The sequence below is a fragment of the Setaria italica genome, chromosome I (assembly GCF_000263155.2).
Source record: "Setaria italica strain Yugu1 chromosome I, Setaria_italica_v2.0, whole genome shotgun sequence".
NCBI lineage: Eukaryota > Viridiplantae > Streptophyta > Magnoliopsida > Poales > Poaceae > Setaria > Setaria italica.
The window spans coordinates 25,727,148-25,742,182 of record NC_028450.1 but is presented as its reverse complement, the minus strand read 5'-3'; the positions used below and the strand labels follow the sequence as shown (position 1 = coordinate 25,742,182).

At 52.7% G+C, this 15,035-nt stretch overlaps 1 protein-coding gene across 1 annotated transcript; it reads right to left on the bottom strand.

Moving 5' to 3' along the window:
- Window positions 1-13,890: 13,890 nt before the first annotated feature.
- Window positions 13,891-14,727, bottom strand: LOC101758016 (ice-structuring glycoprotein-like). Its single transcript, XM_004954906.1, has one exon. It carries the CDS (start codon window positions 14,725-14,727, stop codon window positions 13,891-13,893), a length of 837 nt encoding a protein of 278 aa, XP_004954963.1.
- Between the last annotated feature and the right edge of the window lie 308 nt (window positions 14,728-15,035).

The window sequence follows — 15,035 nt, the reverse complement described above, 5'->3', positions numbered from 1 at the left end:
GTTCAAGCTGTTCCTGCCACTTGTAAAAATCTAACTTCCCCCCTTCGATCTTGCATTGGGTAGATTTTAGTTTCTGGACTTTGAGAATCTACACGAGTCCAAACTCGGGGCTTGAGTTTGAGTGAGGATTCCGATTCCGTGAGCACTCAGAACATAGCACGTTTTGACAGTCATGCAACCTTTAACCCCATTAGCCATAAAAAAGTGAGAAGTTATACAACTAACATATGATTATTAATTACATTTTACATGTTTAACTAGAACATTTAAAATGGCATGTATTTAGTTGAGATGCATCCTCTTTGCAGTAAAATGCCCGATCATGAAGGGGCATGGCCTAGGTGAGGGTGAGAGCCCACATTGTACTTCGTGAGTGTCGTACATACATCTATGAGTCCACCAGAAGGTTTGGACAATTCTAAATATAGGATTGGACACCGAGACGCAGAAGGTTTGGACAATCCTAAATATAGGGCTGCACACCGAGACGCAGAAGGTTTGGACAATCCTAAATATAGGGCTGGACACCGAGACACATCTGACATGGAGACTATGGTGCAGAACGGCGTAGTCTACATGAAGAGACAAAAACTAGTTGAGGATTAGAAAAGTACTCGTAGTAATAAGAGTAGAACTCGTCTAGTCGAATCCGATTAGTATTTTTTAACCAACCGACCTGTAACCCTGCCCTCGGCAATATAAGGCGAGGCAAGGACCCCCGCCAAAGCAACTCAATCCAACCAACACACAGGATGTAGGGTATTACGCTATTCAACGGCCCGAACCTGTCTAAATCATGTGTCTGCGTTTACCTTCGAGTTCCTAATCTCGACGAGCCCCACTAACCAAAACACTACCTCGGGCACCCCCCTCGGTAGGTTGCCGGGTCTAAACACCGACAGCTGGTGCGCCAGGTAGGGGGTCTCGTCGAGAATCCACTGGCAAACTCGATGGCACAAGTCATCATGAAGCCAATCGTTGTGTTTGGAGCGGGCACGACGTTCATCTTTGGCTCCTGGGCTTGCATCACAGATGGTGCTAGTTAATTCCACCGCCACATTGCGCCAACCCTAGAGAAGAAGCAGCAAACTATTAAGCTCCAGCGCCAAGCTCTGGAGGATCTCGTCAAGAATTTTAGTGAATTTTCAATTTCTAACCTAGTCAGAGGCTGGCGGACGAGTCTGAGTACAACTCAACTTCTTCCACCGGCCGGATTGACCTGCACGAGCCGACGCATAAGCCATCGTCCGAGTTATCACGATTCCCGTTTGTACTCCGCAACATGACCACTAGTTATCACGCTGTCCTGTTCAGATCACAATCCGATACGGATACGATCAAGGACCTTGACTACTATTTGGATCCGGATGAGGAGACTCCTTTGTCAGATCCACAGCAGGACCTGGTAATCACATCAACACCCCAAGGCAGATTCACCTACTGGCCCAACATGAAGCCACCCGCTCTCGCCAAAAAAGACGATTCGCGATTCATCGCCTACTTTGACACTCTCCCGTACCAAGAGGGGACTCCTCTATCACTCATCTACGAGGAAGGCGACACCATGTAGGTTGTCACTTCAAGCTCGGGAAGCTATTCCTCAGAACGAGAACTCTTCGCTCTTATTACTGAACAAGAGGACGAAGAAGAAAAGCAATGGGATAGAAATCTGCGACATGAGCGTCACCGAGATGACGCCTCTCAGGATGAGCTCACCGCCAACGTTGTCGGAGAAGAGACTGAAGCTCAAAGAACTCGATGACAAGCAAGGAACACCGCAAGAGCAGAGCGCCGCCATCGCTGCCTTGCAGCGGACCTACCAATCATGAACCTGGATAATGCTTTTAAAGCAATTCAAACGCTTCACCATCGTACTCCCCTCGCCACCATCACGTCTATTGATCTCATCACCTGCACGATGCCGCAGAACAAGTACACTAGACAGTTGGCTGAACTAGCAGAACGTGCATACGAACAACTCGATCAGCAAAATCCAATAGTCAGTCCAACGCACCGCATCCCAACGAAGTCAACATGGCAGCAGCCATAGAGGCCCTCCGTCCAGACCAAGTCAACTCGGAGGCGTCAGACCAAGCTAAGCTGGAGCTGAAGGTAGTCAAGCAGGACCCTCGGGAGGCCGTGGCCACCGTGGGGCTAACCCAGAACCTGAACGCCCAGTAGAAGACCTCCGCAACAAGATCAACGCTAGTCGCGATGCCTGTAAATCATCAACGGATGGCGCCGCGAGCACGAGTAAGAAGTCGAACATCCAAGAGATGATATTGACTTATTCCCTATCTTCTCAAGACGTGTGAGGAAGACAACTCTACCCGAAAAGTTCAAACCTCTGGGTATCACCAAGTACGATGGCAAGTAGGACCCAGTCCAATGGCTCCGGTGCTACTTGCTGTCACTACAAGCAGTCGGGGGAAACGACGACACCAAAGTCATCTACTTTCCCATCTGCATGGAGGCGGCGCCACTCACGTGGCTCGAATCATTGAACAAGAACTCCATCGACTCATGGAAAGACCTCAAGATAGCGTTCACCAACAACTACGCAGGGGCAAGGTATCGTCCTGGCAACATGATTGACTTGTTCCAGGTCAAGCAATAAGAAGGTGAGACCCTGCGGAGCTACTTACATCGCTTTTTCAACAAGAAGGCCATAATCGTGGATATCACGGAGCGTGACATCATTGACTACTTCCAAAATGGCCTCCACGACCGCCGGATGTTCCAGGACTTCGGCAGAAGATGCCCCGCTGATGTCAAATCCCTCAAGATCATGGTACAGACGTGAGTAGATGAAGAAGACAGGGAGATCGAAAGGTTCAAGTCCAATCGTAACAAGGGTCAGCACAACAACAAATATAACAATGGCCAATGCAATGACAAGAACTATAATGATCGCTCCAACAATGACAACCAAAATAACTACTCGGGAGGTCACAACCGCAAGCGCAAGCCAGACAATACTGTTGCGGCAATTTCGCAGTCGTCCAAGAAAGAAGGCAGAAAGAATCAAGATAGACCCTCGTTCAACGAGCTCCTGAAGAAATAGTGCCCATGGCATCCATACCACAAGCATTATGTGATAGATTGTTTTAGCCTACGCATAGTCATGAAAGACCTGCTAGAGTCATCTGGCACTAGGGTCAAGGGCAAAGCCAAGGACGACGAAGTTGATGGCGACAATGGCAAGTTTTAGAACCCATCCAACACCATCAACGTCATCGAAACCTCTTGTACTGCTACTAAGAGGTCCCAGAAGCTCACTATTCGAGAGATAATGTCCATTGAACCTGCGACACCAACGTTCCTCAAATGGTCCGAGGTGCCAATTACCTTCTCCAGGAAGGACCAATGGAGTAGTTTCTCAAACCCAGGATGGTATCCTCTGATCCTGGACCTAGTTGTCGCTGGCTCCAGACTTACTAAAGTACTCATTGATGGCGGTCCCGTTCTCCAGACTTAGGAAAGTTCTCAAACACTGAAGAAGATGGGCCTCGACATCACCGATATGCTCACCCCAACGGACTCCCCATTCGTTGGGATCAACCCGGGCAATGCGGCTGTACCCCTCGAACAGGTGGTTTTGCCAGCTACCTTTGGAACCAAAGAACACTACCGGACATAATACATCCGGTTTAAGGTAGTGGATTTCGAAATATCGTACCACGCCATCCTCGGAAGACCTGCATTGGCCAAATTCATAGCTATCCCGCACTACGTGTACTTAGTACTCAAGATGCCAGGATCCAAGGGAATACTATCCCTACGCAGAGACTTGAAGAGATCGTATGACTCAGACATAGAAGCCGTGGAGCTAGCAGCAACTATCCAAGTACCAAACTCTATGATGCAAGTTTTCATCGCATCCAAGAAGCTATCCCTGTCAGAACTCAAAATCCCAAAAAAGAAGTCGGGGGCAACCAAGGTTAAGCCAGCAAGTGAAATAGACATCAAAGCCATTAACCTTGAGACTGGTGATAGCTCCAAGACAGCCCTGATTGGCACAGGGCTGGATCCTAAATAGGAAAGTGTATTCGTTAACTTTCTCCAAGCCAACCGAGACAACTTCGTGTGGAAACTAGCGAACATGTCGAGGGTGTCCAGGGAGTTGATCAAGCACTCACTCAATATGAATCCGAGAGCTACACGGAAAAGGCAACGCCTACAATGATTATCCCAAGATAGAAGGGAAGCGATCAGGAAAGAGCTGGCCAAACTACTCACGACAGCCTTCATAAAAGAAGTCTATCATCCAGAGTGGCTTGCCAATCCCGTCCTGATGCGAAAGAAACAACAATGAGTGGAGGATGTGTGTTGGCTACATGAACCTCAACATGCACTGTCCAACGGATCCCTTCGAACTTCCTAGGATCAATTAAGTCATCGACTCCATAGCTAGATGTGCCCTCCTTTGTTTCCTCGATTGCTACTTGGAGTATCACCAGATAGCTCTCAAGGAATAAGACCAGATCAAGACCGTGTTCATCACCTCATACGGAACTTTTTGCTACACAATAATATCTTCCGGATTGAAGAACGCAGGCACCACTTATCAACAGGCAATCCAAGAGTTATTCAAGAAGCAGCTGCACTGCAACGTGAAGGCGTACGTGGATGACGTGGTTGTAAAGACTAGACCGACGACTTGATTGCGAATCTAGAAGAAACCTTCGCAAGTCTGCGAGAATTCTGGTGGAAGCTCAACCCGACAAAGTGCGTCGTCGGCGTGCCTTCCGGGAAACTACTCAGGTTCATCATTAGTCACTGAGGTATTGAGGCTAACCCTGATAAGATTTCTGCCATCACCGATATGCATGCCCCATCAGGCATCAAGGACATCCAGAAGATGATTGGATGCATGGTGGCTCTCTACAGATTCATCTCAAGACTTGGGGAATGGGGATTACCCTTCTTCAGACTATTCAAGTGGCAAGACAAGTTTCAGTGGACCGAAGAGGCAGATAAAGTCCTACAACAGTTGAAGGTCTTCCTATCAAAGCCACTGGTCCTCACAGCTCCAAACCTCAACGAAGACTTGCTGCTGTACATCATCGTGACTACCAACATCATCAGCACGGTGATTGTGGTCGAAAGATCTGAACCAGGCCATGTATACAAAGTACAGAGGCCTGTTTAGTTTGTCAGCAAAGTGTTGTCCTATTCGAAGGCCAGATACCCGCCAGTCCAGAAATTGCTATATGCAATATTGCTCACCTCACAAAAACTACAACACTACTTTCAGGAGCACAACATCTCCGTCATCACAGATTTCCCTCTCGGAGAAATTCTCCACAATCTGGACGCAACAAGAAGAATATCTAAGTGTGCGGTGGAACTCGGAGCATTGTCCCTGGAATTCAAGTCGAGGACTGCAATCAAGTCCCCGACCCTAGTCGATTTCATGGCAGAATGGTGGAGAATCAACTACCAACACCAGCAAAGTATCCAGAGCATTAGGTCATGTATTTCGACGGATCACTCAAGCTTAAGGGTGCCGGTACAGGAGTACTCTTGATATCTCCCAAAGGTGAACAACTCAAATACGTCCTACAAATCTTCTGGGAAGTATCTAACAACGAAGCTGAATATGAAGGACTTCTGCATGGGCTCCGCTTGGTAGTCTTACTAGGAATCAAGCGATTGTTTGTCTACGGGGACTCACTAGTGGTGATCAATCAAGTCAACGATGAGTAGGATCGCCGTAATGAGAACATGGATGCATATTGCCTAAAAGTACGCAAGCTAGAGAACAAATTCTCTGGTCTGAAGATTCCACCATGTAGTTCGTGCCAACAATGTTGCCACGAACGTCGTATCCAAGCTTGGATCTACTCGTGCTCAAGTTTCAGTAGGGGTTTTCGTCCATGAGCTACACAAGCCATCCATATTGGAGTCAGCACCATCAACAACCACTGATCGAGGTCCTACCGCACCAAATCGGGAGCTTATGATGATCGATGCAGACTGAAAAGCTCCCTTCATCGACTACATCCAGGAGCACAAGTTACCCTCAGACAAAATAGATACCGAGCAAGTCTTATGACACAACAAGAACTATGTTCTAGTCGGAGACAAGCTTTACAGAAGAGGTGCAACATCATGAGTACTCATGAAGTGCGTCATACAGCAAGATGGCAAGGACATACTGGAGGAGATTCATAAATGTGTTTGCAGCAATCATGCGTCTTCATGCACGATCGTGGGCAAAGCTTTCAGAGCAGGATTCTATTGGCCGACAGCTCTTGCTGACATCGAGGAACTAGTCCGCTGATGCTAAGGATGCCAATTCTTCGCCAAGCAACAACACATCCCTACCTACAGGCTGATCACCATACCATCCTCTTGGCCCTTTGCATGCTGAGGGCTCAACATGATTAGCCCACTGCCCACGGCGCTTGGAGGATTTAATCGAGTACTGGTGGCAATTGACAAGTTTACCAAGTGGATCGAGGTAAAGCCAGTATTCTGCCCCAAAGCAGACAAAGTACTCGACTTCCTTGACAAAATTGTCCACCGCTACGGCTTCCCCAATCGTATTATCACAGACCTGGGCTCCAACTTCTATAATAACGAGTTCTAGGAATACCTCAAGATTAGCGGGATCAACGTCTGGTACGTCTCTGTTACTCATCCGCGGGCCAATGGCCAGGTTGAGCGCGCTAATGAGATGGTACTCGAAGCTCTTAAGAAAAGGTTTCATGACATCAGAAACACGAAAGGACGCAAGTGGCTCAAAGAACTACCCAATGTCCTCTGAGGGTTCCGTACATAGCCATGCAATCCTACAAGGCAATTGCCCTACTTCCTGATCTACGAATTCGAAGCTATCCTACATGCCGATGTCATATGGACATCTCCAATAGTCGAGCAGTACGAGGAGGGTGCAGCAGAAGAAACAAGGCGTCTAGACTTAGACAGCCTCGAAGAAGCTCATTGTGCAGCACTCGTCTAGTCTGCAAGGTACCTTGAAGGAATCCACTGCTACATGATCGCAACATCAAAGAACGTTCGTTCAATATAGGCGATATAGTCCTCAAGCGTAACCAAGATACCAAGGGGCTGCACAAGCTAAACTCACCATGGGAGGGACCGTTCATCGTCTCCAAGGTCACCAGACCTGGGTCGTATAGGCTCCAACATCCCTCTGGTGTAGATGTCGACAACTCATGGAAAATCAGACAACTTTGTCGATTTTATCCCTAATTTAGATCCGCATATTCATGCAAATCGGCCATCGGCCCTAGTCATAGATTTACAATTCAATAAAGCAGTCATATTTTTTTGTCATAATTCAGCTACTTATTTCTGCCTTATTGCGACTTGCAAAAGCAAGTTCGCAGAGCTATTCAACTCCCTGGGCAAAATCGCCCAATTGCGATTTGTAATAAGAAGTCTGCAAAACCCGAATGAGTTGTTCAGCTCCCTAGGCAAAAATTGCCCAAATACGTCTTGTATTAACAAGTCTGCAAAATTCCAACAAGTTATTCAACTCATTTGACAGACTCATCCAATCGCGGCTTGTAGAAGCAAGTTTGCAGTCCACAAAAAAGGTTATTAACCTTACTGGGATAAATCTGTACAATCGTGCCTTGCAAAAGCAAGTTTGCAGCTAGTGAAGGAGTTGTTTAACGCTTGACGACAACCTATTGGACAACTCTATCTAATGCGGCTTGCAAAGACGAGTCAGCACTTCGTCAGGGGTTACCTAATCACCTGACAAACTACTGATTAGGCTATTTAGCCTAGATCGTGGCTTGTATAAAGAAGACTGCAGTTCCAGGCTTTCTAGAGCGTAACATTGATACAACTCAGAGAAGTTGTAAAAGATAGGATCTAATCATTGAAACCCTAAGGAGATTACTAGCCCAGTGGTCTGCTATCCAGATACCTTGAGTACTCATGCTCCACAAAAGGAGGCACGTCCTAAGTACTCTACATCGTGTATCCGATGAGGTTCATCAAAGAAGCCTTGTGCGCAGACACTTACATCTACCGTACAAGCAAATATCAGGGAAGATTGTAAGATGCACAAAAAAATAACAAGTCGAAAGCAGCAGAGATTGCATTTATATCATGTTTTTAATACATAACTAATGTTTGCTTTAATACAGAGCTACTCAATGACCAGATGATTGGCTACTTTTTCTGCAATAGGGTCCATCTCCTACAAGTACTCCTGCAAGAGTTTGTTAGAGCAGTCCTCTGCTATGCCCTCCACAACAGGAGCCAGATCATCTTGAGGGTAGAAAGACTTGACAAAGCTCAACAGTCTGAATATAACTAGCGAATTTCCCTAGCACGTCCTTGAGTACTTCAGATAGTGGACGGGGCTCTACACCCTCAACTGGAGGCTCCACCATATCTGCTATTGGTTGAGCCGCTTCAGATATCTCCTTCAGAGCGAGTTTGGAAGTTACCAGCTCAGCTTCACGCTCTCGAATGGTCTTCATGGCATTGAGCAGATCAACCTCACCATCCTCACGCATCCACGTCTCCTTTTCTAGATCATCCTCCAACTTCTCAACATGATGCACCAGCTTGTCATGTTGATCTATCATTCAGTAGAAAGCATTCTTCCAATCGGTGATCGATTCTTGAAGCTGTGGTTCCAATTTCTTACATTCTGTGCAACATTAGCATGGGGTCAGTAAGATCATCAAGCAATCAGTAGTCGAAAGACATCAAAGGAGAGGTGACTACCTTCAATTTTCTGATTGAGAGACTTATTACGAGCAACAAGATGCTCCTTTACATCTTCCAGATCCTGGATTCTGTTCTGGAAGGTCGCCGTCATGCTGTCATGCTTCATCATCAAGTGAGAGGTATACAATTTTTCCTTAGCAAGCTCTTTCTCCAATGCTTCAGCACGAAGTACGGCATCACCATACCCTTCGAGCATCTTTGACTTGCGACGGGAGCGATTGATCAAGTCCTGGAAACTCAAAAATTAGTACTCGAACCATCAAATAAGTACAAGCTAGCAAATATTGCGGCAGCAAAGCAAGGCAAATTCAACTCACCTCCGCATAAGTACTGAGACGACGGTGCATCTCCATGATAGTAGCTATCATCTTTGGGTTCAGTAGTGGATCATTGATCAACTGGATGTCCTCCAGAGTCATCTTCCTATCAGTGCCAGTCCCAGCTTCCGCGCTCACATGAGGGACCATCTCAAGACTTGTCGACGTCCCTACCTAGGAAGATGCATTGACGACCATGGCATCAAGAGCTGTCGCTATCTCGACCAATGTCTCTGGCTCGGGGGGCTGCATCTGCAGCCATGGTGCCAGAGGTAATCGTCGTTTCACCAGCAATCCGTTGCTCCAGGGCTACAGAAGTAGTCGCTACGTCCACAGCAGCTGGCGCCTCCTCGGGTACTTGATGCTTAGAGGTCGAGATATCAACATTGGTTAGCGCACCAGAAGCAACCATCACCTCTTCGGGTACTTGTAGCTCGGAGGCTGGCACTACAACGTCATTCAAAGATGAAATGACATCTCGCATCAATGCTGCTACAAATGATATAGCACCTGGACTACTTATTGTAGCGGGGTGTTCCTCTGGCTGCATACTTGCTTGGCCCGGGGCAACGTCCTGGACTGAGAGGCTACCACCATCGGTCACGGGTCTGAGGCTAGGCCCTCCAAGGTACATATCAAAGCATTTCCTACATAAAACAAAGCTTTAGTGACACAACAAGTCGATTTTGAGTTACAATTAGTACTTAGACAGAGCATAAAAGATTACCTTGACAATCTCCTCAGCTTCAGCATGGGTTCGCCAGACAACCGTAGCGGCTTGACAGCTGGAGACGATGCTTTCGGCATGGCTTGCACATCCACAATAGGATCTTGGCCAGCTTTGAGCTCCGCCTCTGCTACTTGAATTGTATCTGCGACAGTGGGGTTCATCACCTAAGGATTACCCTAAGCGACATTGTCGTTGTCGAGATTAGCGGATCAAGACTAAGACTAGTAAATTTCTTTTATGCACGTAAGGCTTCGGATGGTGGTGTGGGAGACACGGGGTTTAGACTGGTTCGGGAAAGGAAGAGCCCTACGTCCAGTATCGGGAGCTGCTCGTGTTGCCCACGCGGGGTCTGTAGTAGGGGTTACAGGAGGGCGAGAGACGGAGCTGGTCCCATGTCTCTTGGGTGTGCACTGATGCTCTAAAGGAGAGTGTGAGTGTGTTCTGTTGGCTTGAGAGAGTCCCCCGTCTCAGGGCCCCCGGTTCTCCTTTTATAGCGCAAGGAGGACACCGGGGTTACAGGTGAGACCGGGTGTAAGGAGAAGTAAAAGAGATAAAATAAGTTAAGTAAAATACAACATAAGGAGAGGAACCAAGTTCCAGGGCCGCCGCCCCCCGCTCTGGCCTTCGGCTCCTGTCAGCGCGTCCGTCGAAAGAGGGCGGCTACCTTCGGATCCTGTCGACGATCTCCCTGGTGGCCGTGGCCGCCATGCATGATGATGATGTTTGATCGTGGCATCTGTGCCCGTCGGGGAAGGCGGGTGGTCCTGTTATCTTGTTGATGGCCCGTGGGACGTGGATGTTGCATCCCTGTCACTGGATGCGCGGGGCACGAGAACGGGCGGGGCTTCCTCATGTGCCGGGCGGCGCAGGCCATGAGCGCCCTGCGGCAAATTGGGGAGACCCGCAACCACTGTAGCCCGTGCTGTGTGGTCGTGCATGGGTACTTGTGACGGGTCGCGTCGGGGGCGCGGGTGCCTTTCTGCGCGCCAGAGCCGCGGCGCATTTATGGCGAGATCGACAGGGGGGCCCACGAGATCCGCGCTCTTATCCTCCAATCTGCGCCCGAGGTGGATTCTTGTCTTGTGGCCCCGGGTGAGTCCGACCCCCCGTGCCTTGGGTCGGGCGAGACGGAATCTTGTGGCAAGGGGTCAGGCGCTCCCGACCCTGGGTCCGTGGGTCAGGCGAGGCAGAGCCTGTCTGTCAAGGGGTCGGGCGAGGCGGAGTCTGGCCATCAAGGGGTCGGGCTCATCCTACCCCGGGGCACTGGGTCGGGCGAGGCGGAGCGGGGCTCTCCCCTCCCATGTTGGGCTGACGGCAATCTTCATTACCTCAGGTGGGCCTGGACCTTCACGATTGATGTTTTAATGGGCATTAGGAGGTCATTAATATTTCCCCCAAACAGTAGCCCCCGAGCCTGTCGTGGAGCGGGGACGCTCCTCCAGAGGGTACTATCGTCGTTCGTAGGAGATCCCTATTCATCGTGCACGCTGCAGTTAATCAGGGACGGGAAGTGTTGTTTGTTCGGCCTGTCCGAGGAGGTTGATCAGGTGAAGCGTCCTGTGGGCGGCTCGGTGCGGGAGGATTTCTTGTTGTTCCTTAGGGCACCTTCCGTCTTAAAACCTCAAGTCGTGACCATTCGCGTGGCCATTGGTTGCGAGGCTAGCCCCTGAGCCCCCGCGCGTTGCAGGGGACCGGTCGGGAGGCTAGGTCGACTTTTGTATGTTACCCCTCAAGTGTCCCTTCGCTGAGATGGAGGGGGTGAGCCGTGCCACGCTATCCTCGCTTGATAAACCATGGTGCTCATTGAGCTACTGACGGGTTGGTTCGAGTGGGGTCCCGGTCCCCGTTTGGGAGGGTCCGGCTCGGGCCAAACTGGTGGCGTACCCCAAGTTCCGATCGGCCAGTTCATATAGTTCCCAAATCCGTTTGGTTGGATCCGGAGGCTTGTTGCCTTTCCTCGGGGAAAAACCATGAACTTTGATGCCGGACCGGACCCGAATGTGAGAATAGGATGCCCTAGGCTGTCGCGCGCCTGGGTGATGGCTGCTAGCGGACCCATCTCCTCTCACCCCTCCCTCGGGGGTGTCCTGGGGCGGCTGTCGAACCCGTAGTGGGCCAGCCTTCGAACCCGTGGACCGTAATGGGTCGTAGGGGCGTTTTCAGCCCCGTATCCCTTTTTTACCTTTTGGTGGGCCTCGGGCCGGACGTGAAGGAGGTTGTGCCTTGGGCCGGACATGGAGGATGTTGGGCACGCACTCCCCAGGAGATGAAATGGCGGAAGACGTTGACCCACGAATCGAGGGAGGAGGGGATGTTTCCTGCAGCATGTCGTGCGCACGATTTCCGAAAAAGGGGCGGGCGTGACGGGGCGTACCTGGCGCCGCATTTATTGCGACGGGGGAGTCTGCCTTGCCGGTTCCACCCGCTATCTGCCCCAAGTCTTTTCGCCTCTTCACGCGCCCTTAGCTTTCTTGCACGCCGTTCGTCTTCCTCCGTCCAGCGCCGCAACCTTCCTCTCCTTCCGCCGTCGAGCTCTTCTCCCCTTGGCGATGGGATCCTAGGCGCGCACAAGCTTTGGCACCTTGCACGCCGACGGCCTCACAAGGAAGCGCCTCCTCTGTGGGAGGACCGAGAGGGGTGAATGGTGGTTCCCCGAGATGGAGGAGGTGCCGAATCCGCCCGCCAGCTACGTCCTGTCGTTCGCCCACTTCCACGAGAGGGGGTTCGCGACCCCGCCGAGCCTTTTCTTTCGCGGGCTCCTGCACTGCTACGGGCTCGAGCTGCAGCACATCAATCCCAACGGGATCCAGCACATCGCGGCGTTCGTTGCGCTGTGCAAGTGGTTCCTGGGCATCGAGCCCAACTTCTCGCTGTGGAAGTATTTCTTCGCGGTCAGCCTGTACTAGAAGGCCGAGAAGAGAGGAAGCCAGCAGCGGGCAACCCCGGTGATGATAGGGTGCGCCAGAATCCACCTCCGCCATACTCGTGCCAAGGAATACATGGCAATGAAGACCACGGCATCCCACAAGGGGTGGCATCAGCAGTGGTTCTACATGAAGAACCACTCTAACTCCCCTCTGCCGGAGTTCACCGGCCGCATCATTGAGGCAGCACCGGAGCTGTGGTCGTACGACCTGGTGGAGAAGGAGAAGAAGCGGATCGCTGGCTTGCTCCAGGCCATCGAGTACCTGAAGGGAAAGGGGCTGACCGGGGTTGGAGTTATTGGGGCGTACCATGCTCGGAGGGTGGCGCCGCTGATGCTCTGGGTCCGCTCGCTCGTCGAGATGACCCCCGGCGTGCCGACCGAGGGCACCGTCCTCGCGACGGGTGCGCTCGCCACCTCCGAGATCCGGCAGCGAGTCCGGGAGGCGCTGGACGACAAGGACGCCAATTACCCGATGCCCGGCCACCCTCCGATGCGCCCGGACGAGAATTTCATCGACCTGGTGAGGACTCTGCGCGCCTGTTTATTTTTCCTGTGTTTCTTGGTTTGTTGTTCTGACGCAGAGTTTTCTGGCAGGGCAACATGACTAGCGTCATCGACTCGCGTCCGCCGGTGCCAGAGGACGCCGAGCGGCGGCAGCAGAACCGTCTCCTTGCTAAGAAGCAGAAGCAGCGCAAGGACAAGGAGACGGTGAAGAAGAAAAGGAAGGCCGCCAGGGTGTTCCAACGGTGGCGGCGGGGCCAGGTCGTGTCGGACGACGACGACGACGACAACGACGAGAAGGAGGAAGAGGAGGAGGAGGAGTTCTGACCCCTCGGTCGGGCGCGCTCGTTATCCGGGAGCGGCGCTCCCAAATGGCCGCGGGGGACAAAACGAGCGGGCCGTCCACCCGGGACTCAACCCCGCAAAGCTCTGGGGCCGCGCCCCAGGGGTCGGCGCGGAGCGCGCCTTGGGAGTCGACGGAGTCGACCCCCGTCCCTCTACCTGCGGCCCAGGAGCAGAGGAGCAGTGGCAAGCGGCTGTTGCCAGATGCCCCGGGGTCGGCGTCAAGCTCGGAGGTGAAACGCACGCGCCGTCCTTGTGCTGGGGGAGTGTGAGTGGAAATTCCTCGCGAGTCTCGTTCCTTTCCAGGCATCGAGTGGTTTTTGCTGATGTTGATTGTTGTTTCGCAGTGCCACCCCTCAAGGCCTCGTCCCACCGCTAGCGCCGAAGAAGGCGCTATGGGTGTTGTCCACCTCCATAGAGCGGACCCCGACCCCGCCGGCAGCGAGCGGTGGTGTCGCCGGGGAGACTGCGAACCCTACCGCGGAGGTGGCTCCTGCGGCGGCAACTGGTGGAGTGGCGCCGCCACCGGGCACGAGGCAGGGTCTGACCTTTGCTCTGCCCTCTGCTTCCTCAACCAACCCCACGGGACAGGGTATTGCCCCTGGGGGCCCTCCGACCGGGGTGGTGATAGACCTCGATGACGAGGCGGAGGAGGAGTGTGCGGCTCCGACGGTGGTGGCGGAGACGGGGGCGGTTGTCCCAGCGACTGTGACGGGGACGACGATGGCGACGGATGAGAGAGAGTCTGCCCCCGCGGCCACGACGGGGACAGCGGCGGCGGGGGAGGCGAGGACGTCCGCCCCGGCGGCTGCGACAAAGTCAGCGGCGGCGGCAGATGCGGGGACATCCGCCCGGGGAGCCGCGGCGAAGGCAGTGGCGGAGGTGCCTGCTCCGGAGGCCACGACGGGGGCGGGAACGCCTGCCTTGGTGGCCGCAACGAAGGACGCGGCGGCGACGGGCACGCCCGCTCCAGCAGCTGCGACGGAGACAGTAGCGGCGGCGGACGGATCGGGACGCGCGTTGGCATCGACGACGTCCGCGGCGACCTCAACAAGGACGGTGGCGCGCGTGCCGGGACCGTCGGTGAGGCCGGCGGCATCCGGGGCGACGGCGCCTGCCCCGGCGGCGGCGTCGGGGATGGCGGCGCCTGGGGCGGCCGGAGCGGCCTCTACCCTTGCTTTGGTCAGTCCCATTCCCAAGGCGTGGAGTGGGGCTACCCTACGCTGGATGTCCTACGACGATCCGCATAGGCCCCTCTTCACACTGGATGACGCCGAGGAGTGGGGCAAGTGGCGGGCGGTGCAGGGTGGACTTGCAAACGTCCGCGCTGCCCTGTCCTCGGTGATGGGGGAGCTGGACGGCGTCGTCGTTCCCGGTGGCCAGGTATGATGTTCTTCCTGGCGGTTATTTTTCTCCCGTCGCTTTGTCGCTGAGTATATATCGTCCTGTAGGCCCTCCAGGAGTGCAGTCGGTGGAAGTCCAACTTCCTCCGGAATGAGCG